Source organism: Sturnira hondurensis, unplaced genomic scaffold, assembly GCF_014824575.4.
Source record: "Sturnira hondurensis isolate 20B ecotype Veracruz unplaced genomic scaffold, ASM1482457v3 Scaffold0014384, whole genome shotgun sequence".
Classification (NCBI taxonomy): domain Eukaryota; kingdom Metazoa; phylum Chordata; class Mammalia; order Chiroptera; family Phyllostomidae; genus Sturnira; species Sturnira hondurensis.
This window is the reverse complement of record NW_028087015.1, coordinates 13,490,663-13,512,879: the sequence shown is the minus strand read 5'-3', so window position 1 is coordinate 13,512,879 and position 22,217 is coordinate 13,490,663. Positions and strand designations below refer to the sequence as shown.

General features: G+C 42.4%; 2 protein-coding genes across 8 annotated transcripts in view; one reads left to right on the top strand and one right to left on the bottom strand.

Moving 5' to 3' along the window:
* MTRR (5-methyltetrahydrofolate-homocysteine methyltransferase reductase) overlaps positions 1-7,840 on the bottom strand; it is a 31,511-nt gene extending 23,671 nt beyond the window's left edge. Inside the window, exons 1-4 of one of the 6 annotated variants that reach the window (XM_037062994.1) lie at positions 7,773-7,840; positions 5,798-5,966; positions 3,957-4,110; positions 1,017-1,134 (exon numbers count right to left, since the gene is read on the bottom strand). In XM_037062994.1, coding sequence (XP_036918889.1) covers positions 1,017-1,134; positions 3,957-4,110; positions 5,798-5,926 — 401 coding nt within the window. In that variant the 5' untranslated portion in view covers positions 5,927-5,966; positions 7,773-7,840. The other 5 variants (XM_037062991.1, XM_037062992.1, XM_037062989.1 and 2 more) reach the window with 5 other exon arrangements.
* Positions 7,841-7,931: 91 nt separating this feature from the next.
* FASTKD3 (FAST kinase domains 3) lies at positions 7,932-17,071 on the top strand. 2 transcript variants are annotated; one of them, XR_005068922.1, is made up of 7 exons: positions 7,932-8,010; positions 9,075-10,542; positions 11,412-11,497; positions 13,779-13,953; positions 14,974-15,157; positions 15,494-15,608; positions 16,708-17,041. XR_005068922.1 is itself a non-coding variant. In XM_037062988.1 (7 exons), the coding sequence occupies exons 2-7, from the start codon at positions 9,105-9,107 to the stop codon at positions 16,804-16,806; spliced, it is 1,983 nt and encodes a 660-aa protein (XP_036918883.1). In that variant the 5' UTR covers positions 7,933-8,010; positions 9,075-9,104; the 3' UTR covers positions 16,807-17,071. The 2 variants fall into 2 exon arrangements, 1 of the variants encoding a protein (XP_036918883.1); XM_037062988.1 differs by having other exon boundaries at positions 7,933-8,010; positions 15,088-15,157; positions 16,708-17,071.
* Positions 17,072-22,217: the final 5,146 nt, after the last annotated feature.

Here is a 22,217-nt window from a genome sequence, read left to right as displayed (position 1 = left end):
TTTAGTATTGAAGCTGGAAGAAGGTACACAACATTTTCAGCGTATTATGCTTTATTATTCCAAGAAAGGTAAAAATTTTACTGAAATGTAAAAAAAATGTGTGCAGTGTATGGAGAAGGTGCTGTGACTGGTCAAATGTGGCAAAAGTGGTTTATGAAGTTTCTTGGTACTACTGACATTCTTGGCTGTGGGGCGGCCTTATGCACTGGAAGATGTTTGCAGCACCCCTGGCCTCTACTCACTGGAAATCAATAGCAAGAGACAGCTGACATACTCAAAATACCCAAAATCAATAAAGTTATAGGTGAAAATGAAAAGTGTGTCTTTCATGGAAGAAACGTGACAGCTTCTTGGTCAACCCAACATATCCAACACTCACGCAAGGGGATAATACGCAGAAAGGCAAGACACTAGCTGAGTTTGTCTTCATTCATAAACACAGCTGTGGTGAGAAATCACTCAACACATGCACCTCACAGAAAAAAGCAAGCATGTGCGCTGTCTGGCTAAAACACTTAAAAGTTAAATGGCAGAATAAGTTGTAGGACAATCAGTATCTGTAAGGTCTTTTAATAAATATTCGGAGGATGTGAAGGGTGGCGATAGTGTGGAATACTGAACTTTAGAAGACAGAATAAGTAAAAGTAATGAATATAAAAATTGCTTTTCTGGAGGATATTAAAATGCAAGGAAGAGAGTGCCAAGGAATGCAGCCTGCTATGAAGGCCCGAACTACATTCCCTCCCAGTGACCTACGGGTAAGTGGGCACCTTCCACGCAGGAGGACCTGTCCCTGTGTGCACTACAGAGAAAGGCACACACACGATATCCAAGTTCCTAAAGAAAATGCTGATTTTTCAAATACCTACACATTTTTGACAAAGGTAACTATACTGGGATGCCTTCTGTAATTTCTTCCATTAGCAGACAGAGAAGGATGGGGCACTTAAAACACTTGCTACCCCTCGTCACGTACAAACAAGGTTCCTGGGCGGACAGAAGTATGTTGCTCTTACCCCACACAGTCATCCGCATGTCCAGTGTCATAGAAATGCCGGGCACCAAGCTCCTGCAGGCGTTTATCAATTACCTTGCCCCCATTACAGAAGTACGTGTATTCTGAATCACCCAGACCTAAAAAGCCCAAATAGGTTACCAGTGCACGATAGGCTTTAAATTTAAAAAAGACACAAATAAAATCTTTAAAACAATAGCATTCATGCTCTTTTTGAAGGAGCAAGAAATAATGTATAGATTTGCATTTACTAATTTTTTCTTTTAGTAATACTAAGGGTGAAAAAATCTTTTCTATTTTATAATGGAAAAGTACCAGACACACTGAAACAACAGATACTTTTTGGCCACTGTTAACAGAAGATTTTTTTCACATTCTTGTTTCCATAGGTCTGTGTAAAAACCTGAGAATTTTAAAATGAAGATTTGGTTTAAAAAATATCATTCAGTATTTGCAGACATTTCTGGTCTAGTACAGTGGTCTGCAGACTACAGCCTGTGTGCCGAATACACCATCTTTCTTTGTAAATAAAGTTTGATTGACACCCAGGCAAGTCCATTTGTTCACACACTGTTATGGCAGCTTTCAAGCTTTGCAGCAGAGGTGAGTAGCTGTTGCAGTGACCACATGGCCTGCAAAGCCTAAAATAATTACCATCTGGACCTCTACAGGGTTTGCTGACCCGTAACCCTGAGCAGAGAAGGTACATCCTCAACGTAAGTCATCACTCACTGTGTTCCTGGTAGGAAATTGGACTAACATTTTCATACTTGGTTGAAGATCTAAAATTAAAAGCTCAAATTTCTCAGGTTTTTATTCCTTATGTACTTTCCCAAGAAGAATAAGGTGAAGAATTGCTGGGTCCATTTATGAACCTAAGATAGACTGTAACAGCTGGATGGGCTTCGGTCTTTCCTAAACAATTCATTGAGAAATTTTAAATGCATACAAGTTCACTCTTAAAAACTAGAAAAACCTGAATTAAAAACATGTAAATATTCCAAAATATTCTCTTGAACATGTTATACAGGACAGACCTCAGCCAGGGTCATTATCTGCAATTTCTTTTTTTAATAATAATAAAAAAATTTTATTGTTGTTCAATTACAGTTGTCCCACCATCCCACCATTTTCCCCCCATTGCTCTCCTCTCCTGCCCCCACCCCGGCCCCCAGCTCCCCACAGTCGATCATTTCTAATCAGTTATGTTTGGATACAATCCAAACTTGCTGGACATTTTCCCACCAGAATCACTCTTGAAGATAAACAATACAGATTACAAGCCAGGAAAATTACCCTGAATTCCCTGCCTGGCATCCTATCTTGCTGAATTTGTCCATCTGATCCTTTATCTTAGTATTTTAATCTACATTTCATAGAAGACTAGTATTTCTTAACCTGGGAGCTTTTAAACATGCTGATGATACCAGAGCCCTACATCAGAACAATTAAGTCAGACTGGCTGGAGGGAGACCCAGGTAATGGAATTCAATGAAAACTCCTCCAGTAGATCCCAATGGGAGGCCAGGACTGAAAGCCACCACCCACCCAGAGGTCCGTGTGCAGGGTGCTTGGTTGGCTGTTGGAGCGGGAAACCAAGGCAGTGCCTCCTCTTTCCAGCAGCAATTCTTGTTGCTTTTCCCCCTTTTCTTCTGTTTTTTGTTTTAAACAGAAACATATCCATTTCTTGATAATCAAAGCACATTACTTTGGGCTTCTCCTAGCCCTCTGTGTTTAATTTCTAAGCATTCCTACAAATGCCTTCAACAAATGCCAGCAAGTACCTTGTGGGCCCTACCTGAATTTCTCTGAAGCAGCTGTTGTCAGCACCGCAGGATAAGTGTTTGGAAGTGTACAAGGTGACCGGTCACTCACTAACACAAGGACACTGTCCAGGTGACAGTGGGGTCCTACTGCATGTACCTGTGTCAAATCTGCACTTGACTCAGTACAGCAACTTACTCTCAGTGTATGCAACTGTACATCGTAATTATAGTAACAGAGCAAACTAATAAATCGTTTGTATAAATTATACGTTAGGCCTTGGGTATGGTTTGTACACTCTCCCCTGGGGAATGTCTTCATTCTCAATGCGGGATGCGCATTCCAACAGTCGGTGACCTTGGCAATCCCACCAACACACACAGTGAGGACAAAGACGCCCAGGCTGCTTCTCCCCTGTGCCCAGATTAATGTGTATCGTTGACTGGAATGAAGACTTATGGGTATTTGTTTTATTTCATTTTCATCTGTGTATTAGCTTTTAATGTCTGATTTTGAGAGTATACACTTTGACACCTGTAAAAAATCAAACTACTACTCTTTTTACAGCGTTTCACAAATACTCACCTACAGGACTAGCTGAAGGTATTTTGTTCATATGTATAATTTATACCAATAAAATGATTTTACAAGTGGAAAACCACCACCCTAGAGAACTGGTTCTTAGGGAGGATATCAGATCCAACTGGGAGATTTTTCAAAAAACAGTACAGCACGCAGGGCTGCTCCTTCAGGAATTCTGGGTTAGCAGGTGTGTGGTGGGGCCAGCCACTCGCGGTCTCAAAATGAGCCAGGGTTGAACCGGACACGCACCTGCGGTTAAGAGAGCTACCTGAGGGGCTCCACAGTGGTGGAGCCGTGCCGAAGCCTTCACGGAACAAAGCGCATCTCAATGAAATATCACACACGTTTCTATAAAAAACCCCAAAAGGCCAAAGGCCATACAATTATGTGCAGAGTGGGGCAAAAGTAGGTTTATAGTCGTATGTGAAACAGAGTTTATTCTTGAATTATTTATTAATTATTGTATTATTTCCATAGGCACAACTGTAAACCTACTTTTTCCCCACTATATACTATGGTTTTAAAAGATACATTCAGATACCACAATTAAAGCTAGTTATAACAGCACAGTAAGAGAAGAATTTATAGTACATACCCAGTAATCCATACTGCAGGTGTGCAAAGAAATCAACCGGCAGCGTCTTGTCCTGTATCTCTTTCACGAACTTGCGGGCAGTGTCAGGTGGGTCTCCGTTGCCAGTGGTAGAAACGACCATGACAAGAGGCGCTGTTTCAGTTTTTAGATCATACTACAAAACAAGAACGCCGTGTCAGGGATCTACTGCCATGTGTTGTTTTGACTTCACATAACCAGCTTAGCTTCCTGTCTTGAACCAGTCATTAGCACTGTGCACAGCACACAGGCAGAGAGGCACGCAGAGCCTTTTCAACTGGGGAAGGTAAACTGTTACTCCTCAGCTCTCGGGGAAGCCGGCTCTCACTCCCTTAGGGGTCCACTGAGCTGAGAACACCAGGAGTGATAAATTGAGATCCTCAGTGTTTCCAAGTCTTAAAATCAAGCTTCTTTAATCTAATTTCCACCAAAATTTAAATATTCCAAATAGAGTACTTCACTGTTTCTATTTATGACTCCATGAACACTCTAGGGCTCACGAGTATCACCTAGTTTGGCTCATGCTGAAGTAATAGATAAGGATTCAAGTTAACATTTTACCAGGAGAGTCCATGCTTATGGGGCACTTCACAAGTTGTGAATAAACCTCTGTGAGGTTTGTTAAAGTAACTACACCTTAAAAATGACTTCATGATGTAGGAAGTAGAGAGCTCTCTCTTCAAAACTAGATCAAGAACTGGAGAAACCGTCCAGCTGGAGAAGGCAAACAATGATACTAACATGGTATTAAAAAACATAAACTATTCACCTAACTCTGAAATAGCTACTGACCTGAGTGGCGAGGTGACCCAAGGAGCCAAATCGGGGTTAGTTATATGATAACCCTGTTTTGGTAACAGATTCAGGTTGTATTCCACCATGTGGTACCCACAAGTTTACTGTGAAGTTACTACACAATTACAGAACCTGCCACCTGGTAGTGTCCATCAGGACTCTGCTTATTGGGTGACTCCCTTGGCCCTCGTGTATAAAGGAACTAGCTGGTTCTCATGAGCTGAGTTTATAACTCAAATGTGCTGCCGACAGTCTAGTCTTTTGAACTAAAGATGTGGGGAAAGCCCAGAGGAGGTCGTGAACTTGAGTGCCAGAGTACTAGCAGGGTCGTTTTTAAAGTACTGAACTGAATCTGACTGTTTGGTGGTGGGGCCTCAGCTTGTGCTTGAATGAAAGACCCTGCTAGTTGCTACAACCTGATTTATATAAAACGGTAACATCTGGAGGTCTCAACAGAACTGTAAGAAGAATACAGATCTGTTAAGATTCTATTTATCATGAGGTACAGACTTCTGCAGATACTGAATGCACAAGCAAGTAGTCTGGGACCTAAAGAAACTCAGTCTTCTCCAGATCCTTATGCTTCTACTTCAAATTCTATTTCACAAAAGAAGTGCCCCTTCACTGGGAGGAACTTTGACACCAATGGCAATGTTTTCATTTTGGAGAAACACAAATGGGGCGCTGGGGTTCTGAAGAGGGAAGCGCACATATGTGTGCAAACACATCCATCTCGTGCTCTCACAGCCACCGGATGAGATGAACAAGGCAAAGACTGCTAGTTTCATGTGGGTCGAGTAATTACTTAAGTTTCTGAGACAGTTCAGTCTAATTCAAATGGATACTTAAGTGTTAAAAAAAAGAAGAGCTGGCAGGAATCTTAAAATACTTTATAAAATAAATTTCTGAGTATTGAAAAAAAGTATTATGTTGGCATTTAAAGCCCTACTTTGTTGTTTAACATCACTCCCAAACAAAATATCTTCAAAGCATAAAACAGTAAAAACCACAGAAGTAACAGCTTTTACCTTATCTGATTCACTAATACAGTGAAGGTCTGCAGAAAATCCATGTGCAACAGCCTTTTCCAGTATTTCTTCTGCTATGGCCTTCGCCTGCCCTTGCTGTGTGGCATAGAGCAACAAGAACCTTCTCATCGCCTCCAAGCATATGCTTGTGACAGCTGGAACAGTTTCACTGAAAAATGAACAAGGGGGAAAGGGGTTTTCTTTCTCATGAAGCAGTAACAACCTGCAGGTACTGATTCTCCCTCATGTTCTTAAAAAAAATACTCTAACACTATCCACACAAAATATGAAACACATTTCCCTGAATTTGATTGTCAGCATTAATTCCCAAGGAGTCACAAAAAGAGAATTATCAATTCAGGAGGTTAAATGAAACTCGAATTCCATGATTCAAAAACCGTTCTGGGGTCAGACTACCTGGGCTTCAATCCAGGGTGGCTCACCCACAACCACCAAGTGTAGGCAAGCCTCCCAAAGGACCCGAGCCCCTGCTCCCTCACCCTTACAGTGAGGTAATCACAGCACTGTCAGACTGACAGAAGCAATGCACCTGAGCACTGGCTGCACAGTGCTCAATAACTCTTAGATACCTTTTTGTTTGCTCTTTCAAAAAAAGGAAAAAGTAAGAAATCCATTAAAATTGTAGGAACCGTGGTTAGTATTTGATTCTAATGCTAAATAAAGTTTATCAAGCACTTTTTACTATTTGACTCAATATATGTAAGTGCAGTGTACATATATTTATTATATACAGATGAGAAGTAAATATCTCTAGTCCACTCAATCACTTTACTAGTATACATATTTTTCCTGAAGAGAAACCAGTAATAAATCAAAGGACACTCACAGACTTCTCATACTCAGTGTCTACACCCGAGGGACTGTCACTATGGGGGGAAAAATGTAAACTGAATCCCAAATCAAAACCTTGGCTTTGGTCCTGGCTGGTGTAGCTCAGTGGATTGAGCACAGGCCTGTGAATCAGAGGATCACTGTTTGATTCCCAGTCAGGGCACATGCCTGGGTTGCAGGCTGGTTCCCTGCAGGCCAACTCCCAGCAGGGGACGCAGGAAAGGCAACCATACATTGATGTTTCTCTCCCTCTCTCCTTCCCCTCTAAAGATACATAAATAAATAAAATCTTTATTTAAAAAAAGCCCTTGGCTTTGGTATGTGAACCACCAATATTTTTATGATCCTTTGGCCAGTTACATCTTAGGGCAAATTAAGCAGCAAAGTGATTTAAAAAAATAAAAGAATCCTGTTAAAGAACATGTTGACAATCATGGAATCTGTTTAGGGCATAGAACAGCACCTGGCATACTATGTGTGGTCAATAAATTAACAGAATACAGGAATGTGTAAAGGAGTATGTATAGACACTACACATTTAGGACCCACCAAGAACTCTGAAAGTGTAATGACAGAAATGCCACCAATTATTATGATTATAGCTAACCATCTGGAACACGTTAGAGCCACGTACAGGAACAGGCGCTTCAGCGAACAAACCGAACCTCTTCGTCCTGTAATTACCTTTTAAATAGGTAATGCACCCCACGTTTCTCAGAGGTGGTTCCCCGGCACCCGCAGAGAAAGGTCAGGCAGAAACGCGGTGGACCAGGACAACCCATCTACCAGGTCCGTGTCCCGAACATTCCTTAGTCTCCAGCGCCAGCTCCGAACACCCACCCCGGATCCCCGGGTCCCCTCGCCCCGCCCTTTACCGCCAACTAGAAAAAGTTTCAGAACGGACGGAACCAGCTGCTCTCCTGCAAAAGCCGGGCCAGCGATCCGGGGAGCCCGTCTTTGGCCCGTAGCTCAGAGCCACCGGGCTCTGACGCTCCAGCGCACGCACCGGGATAGGAACGCCAGGGCGTAGAGATCTGTGCCCAGGCCAACCTGGAGCCACCGCCCCTTTGCCGACGAAGAGCGTGCGGCCCAAACAGAGGTGTAACTACTACCAAACACTCACCCGCGGGAACACAGGAGAGGACGCCCGACTACAGACGCGTACGCGTGGGTTTTGCTCCAGCGCCTGCGCACACGTAGAAAGTTCGTAAGGGAGCTAGGCCAATCACAGAGCGCCGGACGAAGGCGTGGCCTCCCGCGCATGCGCCCTGTTGCTCGGCTTCGCAGCGGTAGTGCCTACGGAGGCTCACGAGGTCCTGGTGCCTCCAGGATCGTATTGGAATGTTGGCGGGCAGAGTTTGGTAGGTGTCCGGTTGGGTTCAGAGCTTGGGCTTTTGGGCCCGTAGGGTCGCTAAAGCGTCAGTACTGCCCTGGCGCAGCACACCTCTTTTTAGGCCGCCGCACCCCCCGGGTGCTTGAGTGCATGTCTGTTGTCCCGGGTTTGGGGCCACCAGGCCCCTGGGGTGCTTTCATTCTAAGAAGGACGCACGACCTTCCGCCCCTCTGTCCTGCACACGGGTTTTCCTAAATCTCTCAGCCGGGTGTTTGGGTCTGGACAATCTCTCCACCCAATAAGGCCTGCATTGTTTTATTTTTTTATTCATTTTTTCTTCGATTTTTGCGAAGCTAGACCCTTTTCTTCCTCAAGCCAAAACCTCTGGGGTTTTTACACACTTAAAAAAAAATCTTAGCTTTACGTTGACCTATAGAAATTTTGGCGACTTGACCCGTTTCCTTTTTGAATACAGTTTAATCTTTGAACAACTGAGCGTTGGGGGCACTGACACCTCCTCCCCTCTCTCCCCTCGTGGAAAATCCGGTATAACTTTTGACTTCTCCAAACTTAACTGTGGTGGGCCTTCCTCATTCGGGGGTTCCCAGCCTCTGGGGAAAACACGTTTAATTAAACGTAGTCCCTTCCATCCTACAGTCTACACACAAACCAACTTACAGAACACAAGTTGGCCTGTCTTTGAATCCCAATTCTGCCACTCAATTAGCTGTGTAAACTGGATGAAATCAGTTATTTGTGCTTTGTGTGCGTTGTGTCCTCACCTGTGAAATGATAAAAGTGTTTTGTTCATTGGGCTCTTGGGAGCATTGATTTAGTATACGTAACACAACAGTGCCTGGCAAATGATAGCGATTACTATTGTTAGGTGCCAGCCACTATTCTAAGCTGTAGGATGGGCTCTGCCCATTTTGGTACTTATGCTTCAGTGGGGAATGTTTATTAATCACTTATTTGGATTAATCATAAGTGATTAATGTTTATTAATCACTTATTTAGTTTCATAAGTATTGATGATGTTGAATGAGTCATGTTCTCAATATATTTGACCATGTTTTTTATTCCTATATTTAGTTACAAATCAAGAGTTGAAAATCTGATGGCATGGCTTTAATTACCTTGCGGAGGAACCTGTGTCATTTATCTGATTTTCGGGTACATGGAGCTCTGGCTGCTCTGAAAAATCAACCTGTAAATCATGTTCACAAGGCAGTCAAGGAGCATCTGTGCCCATGGTTCTGCTCACTACAACCTGGGCCTTTCAGGGTCAGGTTCCATCATGCCTATTGTAAACAGTTCCATTCGGAAAATGGAAATGACCTCCATCCAGTTGGTGAGCCAGTGTTCTCTCAAATACACGATTGGGACAGTTTTGAACAAAATCTCAAAACGGTGGATGAACAGATATTTTACAGGAGACTGAACAACTTCACTTCATCAGAGGAAGTGCTAAGTTTCATAAGCACACTGCAGTCTTTGCCTGATACTCTGGCAGCAGGAGCCTTACAAAGGATTTGTGAAGTGGGGAAAAAAGAGGGTGACCAGAGGCTTCCAGAGGAAATACTGGACAATCCCGTCTTTCAAGCTTTGTGTGTTCAGTTTGAACAGGAGCCCTCAAATCTGTCCAACACCGGTTTGGTGACTGCTTTGCAAGCCCTGGCTCTATTGCCTGTGGGTCCCCAAAGTGGCTTGTTATGGAATCTGGTAGCAGAATGCCAACGTCGTCTCAGAAAGGGTAGCCTGGAAGTCCACAGTCTCTGCGTTCTTGCAGAAAGTCTGCTTGAACTACAAGGTCCAGGTTGTAAGACACTAGACCTGATTATACATCAACTGCAAGGTGAAAAGCTGGAAGAATTTACCCCCGAGGATATCGTGGCCCTTTATAGAATACTGCAGACGTGCACTGAAAAAGTGGACCAACACCAGACATTTCTAAATAAAATAAACAGCTTTTCTCTGTCGATAGTTTCCAACCTGAGTCCTAAATCGATAAGCCAAATGCTGACTGCCCTAGTGGTTCTCGATCAAACTCAGGCATTTCCTCTGGTTATAAAATTGGGTAAATACGCTGTGAGGCATATCCCTAATTTCACCAATGAAGAACTTGGGGAAGTCTTAGATGCTTTCATATACTTCGGACACCATGACAGATTTTTTATACAAGCCCTGGAGCAGCATGTAGTGTCACTGTGTCTCACTTTGGACCCTGAGGTTGTCAGCAAAGTCATGGGGTACTGCAGTAGAAAACACATCCTTTCAGAACCTATCCTGAATGCGGTGGCAGAAGCTTTTGTTTGCCATTCAGAAAAATTTTCACCTCGTCAGATTTCTGAGTTGATTGAACCATTTGGGAAACTCAATTATTTGCCACCAAATGCCTCTGCTTTATTTAGAAAGCTAGAAGATATATTATTCACTCATTTCAGTTCTTTTCCTCCCAAAACACTCTTGAAACTTCTCCATTCATGTTCGCTTATTGAATGTCATCCAGTCAACTTTATGGCAAAAATATTCAGCCCTTATTTTCTTCAACAGCTGCAAGGTGAGTTAGTTATAACTTCAGAGAGTAGAAAAATTAGCCTTTGAACTTGTGATGTGTTCAAGTCACATGTGTACCTTTTACATTGAGTAATGCTTCACCTTTATTTTTTCTTCCATAATAAGCTGAAGGAGAAATCTGAAGTCATAGTTGGTAGTGTAAATGCAGAGTTAAAGAATGCTATAACAAGGAAGAACGAGGGGGTTGTTTGGAGGATAGCTTGTTTGTAAATGAATGAATGAATAGATGAGATCTAGAATGTTTACCCTTTTCCTGGTAGCCAACACGCAGGAAACATTCAACTGTTGCTCATAAAAGAAAATCAGTGTCCCTTCTGTGTAGCAGCGTTAAAACAGTATCTGGTATATGAATACAAAAAAAAAAAAAAGCTAGAAGACTACATTGAGTGAGAAAACAGTTTTGGGTAAACAGACTGCTATTCCTGCTGAGTGTTCTTGGGGGGCTGTGGTGATGGCAGTGGTCAGTCACAGCAACAAGTTGCAATCTTTGTGAAAGAAATTGTAGAACTCTTGTTTTTTATTTTTTGAGGGAATGGTATTCATCTTAGTTGAAGGCCACCAAGTATGTAAAAAATGTCAATTTCTAAGAAGGTCCCACTAATCCAACTAACGTATTTTGTCTCTTTTAATTATAGATTCTGTAGTTAGGAGCTTCAGTTCTGGGAAGTCAAAATGAGATTAGACTGATGGCAAGGAAGAAGGCATAATTAATTCTAACATGTTCTTATAGTGTCATTTAAGAGTGCCTTATTGGAGTGGATAAATGAATGTTGTATATTCTTCCTGTTCTCTTCTCTCATTGCATATGTCAAAATTCAAATTTAACTATGACCAGCATGCTTTTTGTTGCAGGTGAGGAATCTCATTTGGACAGACTGAGCCTAGCACAACTGACCCAGCTTATGTTAACCTCGCTCCTAGAGTGCCCTTTCTATAAGGTAAAACATGAGCTGTGTTGCTTTATTTCTCTGTGAGGGCAGTTTCCTTGTATATTATTCCCTCCCCTCAACACCCTGACATTTTTTTCAGTTCCTCTTTTGATCTGCCTTAACCTAGTTAAAAAGCAGAACTTTTCATTAACTTGGAGTTAGTGGCCACCAGATAGTCATTTCTTTGATAAATCGGCCCGGCTTCTGTTTTCTTGTCCTTGAAGAATCCATTTCTTGCTGTATAAGTTTTTTTGGAAGGTTTTAGGAAGTGCTGCAGGGTTTGACTCTCCAGCTCCTGGGAGCCATGCTGAGGGCATTAGCCCCATAGCTATTGAGTATGACAGTGTAATTCTGGACTGAACACAGCCTAGATCATCCCGAGTACCTTTTTACGCCATGGCTCTCATCTGATGGAACTCAGTGAGGTTGAGTTTGTGTGTTCCATCAGGTTCATTCACATAATGTTATTCCGCACTTGGTTTCAAATCAGAAGCAGCACCTTCAGGTGTACTCATCCCTGCCTGGCCCTTTGTACTTGGTTGAACCACATTTAAGTGTAGCTTATTTAGGTATAACGTAAAAGAATAGAAAGATACAATTATTAGTACCAAGAATAAATATAATAGTTACCGGTAACCTCCTTCTATCCCCGAAGGAGAACAGTGTTAAGAGCAATTTTTACATCCAAATGTACAGAAATACGGAAATGCTGTCCACTTTGTCTCTTCGTGGAATGGGACAAAGTACAATTTGCTTTTATGGCAGTACATCATGGACATTCCTCGGGGCAATACATAAAGATAAAACGTGTCCTTTTAAAGAATGGCATCCTAGTTCCTGGTATTTATCCTACTGTTCCACCATTGCTGGACTTTCAGGTTTTTTCCAGTGTTCATCACTGTCAACAATGCTATGGTAAATTTCCTTCTATATCCTTTCATACTGGAGCCATTGTGCTTTTTTAGTCTAGAGATTAGATTGCTAAAGGTGGAATTACTGGACTAATTTTCAATAAATACCGACAGACTCTTTTCCCTGGTAGTTGTGGACACCACATTTACCCAGCAATGAGTGGAGATAATCATGTCTCCCCCACTTCATTGCAGCGTGACCTTGTCCCTTTAACGTTTCATTCAACTCTGAAAAAGGGTTTCAGCTCACATCTTTAAATTGTATTTTAATGAGTAATGATGAAGTTGAGCTTGTTTTCAAATGTTTGTCTGTCATTTACATTTGCCGTGAACTGTGTTTTTACCCCCTAACCAATATTTTTGGGGGGTTGGGGTTTTTTGTTGTTGTTTTAAAGATGTTATTTATTCATTTTTAGAGAGAGGGAAAGAGAGGGAGAGAAACGTCAATGTGTAGTTGCCTTTTACGATCCTGAACTGGGGACCTGGCCCACAATCCAGGCATGTGCCCTGACTGGGAATCGAACCTGCAACCCTTTGGTTCTCAGGCTGGCAGTCAGTTTATTGAACCACACCAGCCAGGGTGGGTTGCTTTTCTTTTTCCCCCTAAAACTCACTGGAAAACAGAGATTTTCGCTGTTATGTGTGTTGCATATGTTTTCCTCTGGTAGTTAGTTTCTTATTTTTTTGGTTTAATTTTTACGGTGCCTCTTTGCTTTAAAGAAATATTTAAGTTTTCTGTAGTTAAATGTGGCTTTTATGTTTCCTATCTTGCTTAAGATTTTTACTGCTCCTGAGCTAATACAAATGTTTTACTAAATATTTGAAATACTGTTTTCCTCCATGTATTTGGGTCTTTAATCCACCTGGAATTGACCATCTGTGTTATGTGGTAGAGCTTTAACCCAGCTGTTTTCCAGGTGGATAAGCAAATGCTAGCACCACTTACTGCACAGCTGTCCTCTTCTTACTGAATTGAAACGTCACCATGTTCATGTTTCAGTGTACAATTTCAGCTGAGTGTTCTTAAGGCCCTTGAAACAACTCTGAGAATTCCAAAGACCCAAAGATGTTTCTTAAGCTGTCATAACATTATTCCTTCCCACCCACCCACCTTCCCTCCCTCCTTGCCCCCTCTCTGTAATGTGATCAGGAACTACTTTTGAAATACATTTTAAAAATATTTAGAGCTATTGCACTTGAACTATTAACAAGAATGTTTTGCATTGTTGTTTTGAGAAAAATATTTGCCCTGAATCCTAGAAAAGTATCATTCATGCCTGTAAAGTAATTTAATCGGAATTTTATACTCACGCAGCATGCATTTTATTATATGGTTAGTTTTGTGTTTTGTTTCTCATATTTGCACATACATTTTGTAGGGTCCAAAACGTCTTCCTAAATATCAAATGAAATCATTTCTTACTCCGTGCTGTTCCCTGGAGACACCTGTGGATTTTCAGCTCTATAAATCTGTGATGATCGGACTAACTGACCTTTTAGGAGCAAGACTGTACTTTGCTTCAAAAGTATTAACACCCTACTATTACACAATAGGTGAGTAACAGGGAATTTTGTTGTAGCTTACTAAGCCTCGCCCCGTTCTCAGGTGGAATATTTGGGACTTAGTGGCCATAGGAGGTCTGGAAGCACAAAGTGGACTTGGCCCTCCCTGAAGGCGAGAGGGACAAGGGCAGTAGGGCTGGGTCCAGATTGTCTGGGGTTCAGTCCCATGTGTTAGCCGTGTAGTAGCGGAATGACTAGGCGGAGTTTTAGCCTTTTCTGCTCGCTTCTTTCAGTAAAATGAGGGAAAGTGACCTCAAAGACTTAAGGGTATATGAAATAATGTGGACTAATACCTGGGGGACTACTAAGTGCTTAGTAGTTGTTAGTTGCTGTTATACTCTAGGCCAGTGCCTAGTACTCTAGTACACACGGCTATTTATATTGAAAATCATTAAAATTTTTAAAAAGTCAGAGTTCAGTTTCTAAGTCATGCTAGCCATATTTCCCAGTGTTCAGTGCCCACAGGTGGCTCGTGGCTCCCACATTGGACAACAGAGATACAAACATGTCCGTCATCACAAAAGTCCTGGACAGTGCTGCCTAGAGGGCTTACGTCCTCCTGCCCTTGTCATTTTGAAAGTTTATGAGTAACAGAAAATCAGTTCAAAGAGGACAGTGTATTCCAGGCTCCAGGTGGTCACATCCCACTCCCCTTTTATGGGCTCCTTTTGCAAAAGGGATGCTGACATCAGAGGGAAAGAAGGGGTCTGTCCATGCTCTGGACGACAGGTCGGGGTACAGGAGGCTTTACCTACCCTGGTGGCTTTGGGAGCTCTGGTGACTAGAGGTTCAATGTGCACAGGTGTCTAATTTTGCTTAACTTGAGGATTTTCTTCACTGGATGGCAGGATTCAGTTGTGTGCATGGTTCTTGTTATACATCATATAATCTGAGAACCCACTCCTTGTTTTTGTGTAGTTGAGCCTTCTCAGTTTAAGGCTGACTTGGTTGATCAGAGGCCTGGGTACATTGGGATTCTCACCATTGTCTGGTGTGGTCATTACTTTGCAGCCTCAGCCAGTTGGTAAATGCAGTGTGGAAGAATTCAAAACAGGACGAGGAGGAAAGGAAGATAGTGTTTGTGGGGTTATCACACGAAGAGTTTTTCCTTTCTTCTCTCACCAGATGTTGAAATTAAATTAGATGAAGAAGGATTTGTATTACCATTTACATTTGATGAAGACGTACATAAAAGGTAAAAAAAACTGTTGTGGTTAATGTTTCAAGACTTGTTGAGATAAATATACAGTGATTGTTTTCTTAAGAGAGTGAAGAAAAAAATAAACACTCTAGAAATTAAAATGCTACTTCGCAGCATATCAGTTTTGGAAATTATTTGTTACATTTTATGAACCTCAATATTAATAAAAAGTGAATCCTTTCTCCACAGATTAAAGGATAACACATTCATTAGTCACTGGAAAATAGCACTGGCAAAAGCAAATCCCAGTGAACTCTGGCAATTAAAAATATATAAATATTTTAGGTTGTCTTAAAAATGAACTGTCTTTCTCTTTGATCTTTTTTTCAGAATAGCGCTGTGTATTGATGGTCCAAAAAGATTCTGCTTGAATAGAAAACACTTACTGGGGAAGGAAGCTATTAAACAGAGACACCTGTGCCTACTTGGTTATCAAGTTGTTCAGGTATGCTTTCATCTAACTTTTTTCCCAAAAGCAGTCTCTTACTCAGCTTTGCTTTTGCCACATTACTAAGTGGCCTGCCAGCCCAAAGGACCAAGAATCTTACATAATACTTTAAGTGCCAACTTAATTAGGCTTAAATCTCTTTTATTTATTTTAAGAGCACTTTTTAAATTTTAACTGAATTTATTGGGGTGACATCAGTTAATAAAATTATATAGGTTTCAAATGTACACTTCTATAGTACATCATCTGTATATTTTATTGGGTGTTCAATTACAAAGTTATTGGCATGTCTGTTTTAAGATCCCCTTGATTTAATGCAAGAAAATGGGCAGGAAAGCGCATTAAAACCAGTGTCTTTGTCACCACTTAATGTTTAGGGCCTTACATGTTTTTACATCACCAGTCACTTCATGAAGGTCTCGTGTGGGGAGCCACAGGGAGTAGACGTGGAGCCTCCGCGGCTCTCTGAGCTGTCCACCAGTCTGCCTTCTGCTTTCGCGTCTGCTTCCTTTTTTCCACTCCATTTTGTTCATTGCCAGATTAATTTTCCTCAAAGTAATTGTGCCAGTGTGTTCAGAAGCCCTCACTGTTTATTGATTATAGGGTAGAGTCAAAGCTCATGGACATCTCAACGTTCCAGGCCCTCCGTGATCCATTGGCTACCAGGCGCTTTCCTCTGAGCTCAGTGGTTGCTTCCCTTTCTCCCCACCATTCTCTCTGGCCCGTCTCCTTTAGTCCAGCTGCTCCACCACCTCTTTGGTCTCTGCCACTTTGAATATCTGATTGTGGTCATCTATCAGCTCCCAGGTCAAGTTCACCTTTAACTCTCATCCGGCAACACCAGAGCCCCAGTTTTCTTTGCCTGCTCTGCTTTGTACTTACTGAGTCCCTTGTGTGGTACCAGGTGCTGTTGTAGGTGCTGGGCTACAGGATGAATAAGCTCCTGTGATCTGTGCCCTCTTAGAGCTTCCATTCTGCCGCGGGGGAGGGTGGGAGAGATGGGGGACCAAAACACCAGGGGGATTTCAGATTCTGAAGGAGTGTGATGAAATCTCTTCAGGAGATTCTGATGCATTTTATTTTTCTCTCTTTGCAGATACCGTATTACGAGATTGAAACGCTAAAGTCAAGATTTGAATTGGTGGAGTATTTACGAAGGAAACTGTTTTCCCAAACTCCTGGTGTTCGTTGGTAACAAGAAGGAATACGGCCTTCAGAACTCACTTGTGAGAGCACTTGTGTTTTCATGTGACTCAGTATAAGACAAAGATGTGGCCTGTGAAGCAGCTGCTTTTATGGACCAGGGACCTGGGAAGGGTCTGCAGTTTTCCTTATACCATGTTTGCAATTGTTGGCGATAAATTTTAAATTAATTTTAATTTTTATTTAATAATAGTATCATATATACTTTTATACAATAAACAGTTAATCAAGTATAATAAAAATGTGTAATGAATAAGCTGTATTTTTAAATCTTTTTAATAGTTACGGGCTAACTGAAATTATGCTCTTTAGAGACCTTTGTTTCCTCTTCTCACAAATACAAGGAAGAAATTTTATCTCCCGTATCCTGTTATATTTTTTTGAGAAAGTAAAATATGGTAAGTTGGAGGAGTGAGAAAAACAGACTAGAGTCCTTTGGATATAAGTATAACTATAGAGTGATGTAGCAATAACCCTTTAGTTAATAAGAAAACATGGGAGGTTTTTATTTTTTAGTAAAGCTGTGTAAGAACATGAAAAAAGGGTCATGTAGGATTTTTGGGAGGAGGCGGGCCTCAAGAGTTCTGGATTTGGGCGGTGGGATTCTTCTAGCAGCTCGTTCTGCGACCTTGAGCAAGGAGACAGCTGCTCTCTGCGCCTGTGCTGAGCACTTGGGCCTCACTCTGGTGAGTCTTGGGGACTTCGGGGACTTCTGACTGAGTGTTGCCTTGGTCAGCTTAGAGAGGAGGCATGTCTTGCCTAGTATCTCATGCCTCACAAGTGGTGAATGCATCTTAAAGCTGATCTGGAGACAACAGACTTCAGTGGCTGAGAATCTGGTCTGATTTGAGTTCCAGCCTCCCCACTTGCTGAGGGACCTGGGGCCTGTTTCCTCAGGGTACTCAGGTAATAATGGAGGTCTAAAGAGTTTCCAGGGACAGCCAGCAACAAAGTGCCACAGCTGGGTGGCTTAAAAACACATTTATTTTGTCCCAAGTTCTGGGGTGTAGAAGTCCATAATCAAGGTGTCTACAGGGCTGCATGCCCTCTGAAGCCTGCAGAAGAGGGTCTTTCCTTGCCTCTTCCTGGTTTAGGGCCTAGGCATCCCTTGGTTTGTGGCAGCATCACTCCAACGGCCTCCATGTTCGCGTGGCCATCTTCCCTTTGTGTGTGTGTGTACCTGTCTTTACCAGCCACATGGGATTAGAATCCACCCTAATGACCTCATCTTGCCTTGATTAAATCTGCAAAGACCCTATGTCTAAAAAGGTCCCATTCACAGGTACTGGAGGTTAAGATTTCAATATAGCTTGTTTGCGGGGGGGGGAGGGGACACAATTCAACCTGTAACAGATTGAAATGAAAATTAAGTCAGTTAATAAATATAAAACCCCTGGCTGGCGTAGCTCAGTGGATTGAGCATGGGCCTGCGAACCACATGATCGCAGTTCGATTCCCAGTCAGGGCACATGGCTGGGTTGCAGGCCAGTTCCCAGCAGGGGACTCACGAGAGGCAACCATACATTGATATTTCTCTCCTCCTTTCCTTCCCTTCCCCTCTAAAGATAAATAAATTTAAAAAAAAATTAAAACCATTAGAAAACTAGCACAGAACAAGGGCAGACTATGTTAGCTAGTACTGGTTGGCCTGAATGTTTGCCCCCTCGTGCCATATACTTCACTTAACCCCTTTGAGTCAATTTATCTTTAGAACAGCAGATGGACACTAGATGAGCTCTAAGATCACTCTTTACAGTTTATGCCTCTGGTGACAGAGGAGACATGGGAGCAGATGGAGATTGAAGAGGACAGAGGTGCTGTGGATTCTGATGTGTCCCTGTGCCCAAGTGACATGGCTGTTCCCGCCCCAGCCTCTAGGCCAACCTTAGTGCGCTGTGCCTCTCCCATCAGCTTATCCTTGGGTATGACACCCCCCTGAACTGTGAAGTAAACATTTACCGTTTACAGAGAGGAGAGCTGTAGCCAAATAGCCACACAGAGGTAACGACAGTCTTATAAATTATATAAATGATAGGGAAAGGCACAGCCCAATGTTCTTCCTCCACCTTTTCGATTTTTCCAGCTCCCTCTCATCCATCAGGACCCATTTTCCTGTTGCTCCAGTTGGAATCAGACTCCTCCCTCTGCACTTCCGGTTACATCCTCTGCTGAGTGTTTGCCCCACTTGGCTCTCCCCTACCCACTTCCCCATTCACCAAATGTTCACTAAGGAGCACTGAGGATGATGCTTCCAGGGGGACGCAGACAAAAGCCCCTGCCCTGAGGGGTTAGGAGTCTGGAAGATGCTACTGCAATGAGCCAGCTCCTGAAGCATGAGCGAGACTCTGGAAATGCAGACCTGCTTGGGCTTTGGGAGGTGACTTGTGAGCTGAATTTTAGGAGGAGGGAAGGAGGGTCTGTGTGGTGGGAGAGCATTCCAGGCATCGAGGGCCAGAGCACCCAGCGTAGAGCACCCGGGATAGTCCCAGGAAAGGGGGCAAGACCTGACCAGCACCAACCCTGAAGATGTGCATGTATATATTATAAATAGTGATTCAGGCTAATAAATGAGATTGCTGATTTCTCGAATTGGAGCGAACTTGCCAAGGGCTATTGTAAAGTCAAGTCCTTGCAAACTCAGTCTCAGGTTGTTCCACTTTAATGTTTACCTGTACAAGCAAAAGCCATGTGATGGTGCTTGTGGAACTACATACACAGTCTGACAGCTCATGATAATGTATATGAATGTTTTCAAATCAGGTGTAATCTTGCTGTATTTTTTTCAAAAGTGAAAGCAAAGAAAAGTCAAGCAGAGAAAGAAAAACTGGTGAAATTTTTTTACTTGCAAGCATAACCCCTGAAGTACTGTGATATATATTCTTCAGGCCTGCCACTAAGGGGCAGCAAAGGTTAGGAAGTGAATAGTGTGTGTGTGTGTGTGTGTGTGTGTGTGTGTGTGAGAGAGAGAGAGAGAGAGAGAGAGAGAGAGAGAGAGAGAGAGAGACAAGGAGCAGGAGCTGAACCAGGCCTGACCAGAGAGATCAATGTCGAGATGACGAGATGCTGCTGGAGTGGGCATTCCTTGACTGGGATCCTACTTTCCGAATCTTTGTACACCTGGGTGCACGTGGAGACTAGGTAAACATGTTAGATGAAAGAAAACAGGAAGGGGCAGAATTCAGTACATTTGACAGACTTCTGGGAAAATAAGAAAACTGTTCCCTCTAAAAAGCTACACCCACTGGAAGACTGTGTACAAGTCTCGGGGAGGGGGTATGGGGTCGGTGGCGGTGAAGCCTCTGAAGGCTGAGATCTCCCCAAGCTGGCAGCATATGCAGGCCCATTCAGAGCCCGAACACTTTAATGTAGGGGAGTGGATGAGACACACCTTGTACACGGTTGGCCAGGATCTGGGAAACAGTAAATGCTTGGTAAGCCTTGTGGGCTATTATATTGGCACGTATGTTGGGTTGCATTCTCAACTAAATATCATACAACTCATGGTGTGTGTGCATGTCAGGTACGCTGTGTAAGGAGGAACACAGCTGACTGGCTGGCTACGACTCCTGGGGGTTCCACATAAACCCGTGGGAACTGCTTTGTTAGCATCAAGGGCATTGTGCTGAGAAACCTTGAATTCCAGAGCCAAATTTCTCAGTCTCTTTATCAAATACTTATATGATTACAGTAGCATAGACTCATTGCACCTGCGGGCAATGGAACAACTAAGTGTAAATATTTAAAATAATAAATGTGGTAGACTGGAAAAAAGAAACCCTTTCAATAAGAATGGACATCTCTCTGTTGCCTACAGGATCTGAGCCACATGGGCCATTTTCACAGGGAGAAGTAGCCTGGATTTCCAACTCGATGCAGAGCTTCATCGAAGGGGGTTGGGGTGTGCCATCCCACAGGGTCCATGTTGGCTTCCCCGGCCAGGCCTAACATGAACCCTTTGACACCCAAACTCTCTGTGCTGGGGGCTCTCCAGCCCAGTTCACCCCATTTCAGCCCAATCCACCCTTCTCCTTTTCCGGTTGGCTGTCTCAGTTCCTCTGCTAGCCCTCTCCCTTGCTGCAACAGTCCCTATGCCTAGATTCTTGTTGTTCTGTTGGGCTCCATCACAAGACACTTTGCCTTATATACTTGCAATTCCACCTCAGAACAACCAACCATCCTCCAGCCCCTCCCACAGTTTCTGGCATTTAGTGCACAGTGTTTGCAGCTTGAACTGAGATTTGGGGTTCTGTTATTTTGCAAGAAACAAAACCTCTTAATGACTCTACTGTCACTTTGATTATGAAAAACTCCGAACACGTAAGAGGAGAAACAATAGTATAATGAATCCATGGGAGTCCTTTATTCAGCATGAGAAGTTACCAAAATTTTCCAGTCATGTTTCATTAATTATTTTCCTTTTTCTTTTCCTTTTTTTATTGGACTGCTTGTAGAAATATCTAAGCTATCATACACTTTTATCCTAAATACTTCAGTATGCATCCAAAGCCAATATATTTTTTCTTTTTAAATATAACTATTCTGGCATTATTTCAACTAACAAAATTAATAATTATCCTTTATAATCATTTCCTGAGTTCCCTATGCTGTCTCCAAAATAATCTGGGGGGCGGGGTTGGAACCCAGAACTTTATTGATGATTTGGCAGGAGGGGCAGAAAGATAACTGAACAAAGTTCCCAGTTCAAGAAAATTGTAACAGTTGGTAGCACAAAAGCTTAGTGGATGATAAAAATAAACCAAAAATCATTTTTAATTGTCTGTAAATGCACCCTTCCCTCTTCTGGTTTTTCTTTCTTTTCCCTTTGGAGAAATTAGATCGATTGCCCTGTAAAAGGCCTCACATTACTGACTTGGTGTCATCTAGCTTCTTCCTCTACCTTCAGTATCTCCTGTGAAACCAAAAGGTAGGTCCAGAGGCTCGCTTAGATTCAGCTTAAATCTTTTTCAACAAAGACGCTTTGGAGCTGTTGCTGTGTGTTTGCTTTCACACCACAACATCTGGTTGTCCCCTCTCAATGATATTCATTAAGTTTGATCAGTGGGATCTGTGTTACCAGCATGGTCCATCTACTGGGATGTCCCCAGCAGCCTTTCACCCAGTGGTTTTAGCATGTGTCGATGACTGTTGCCTAGATCCATTGTTCTACTAAGTGTAAAAAATTATTTCCTAATTCTACCATTGCTTATACTTTTATTGCCTTGTATTCATCCACAAAGAAGACATTTCTCCTATTGACTACTTGTATACCCTAAATAATGTTTATGCAGGAGAAAACAAAATAAATGTTTCTTTTCTTGTATTAATTTTAAGAATAAAGAGCTGGTCAGCATTCTGGTCATTTTTTTTCCTTAGGCTATTTTTGAACTCATGGAATTTTGTATA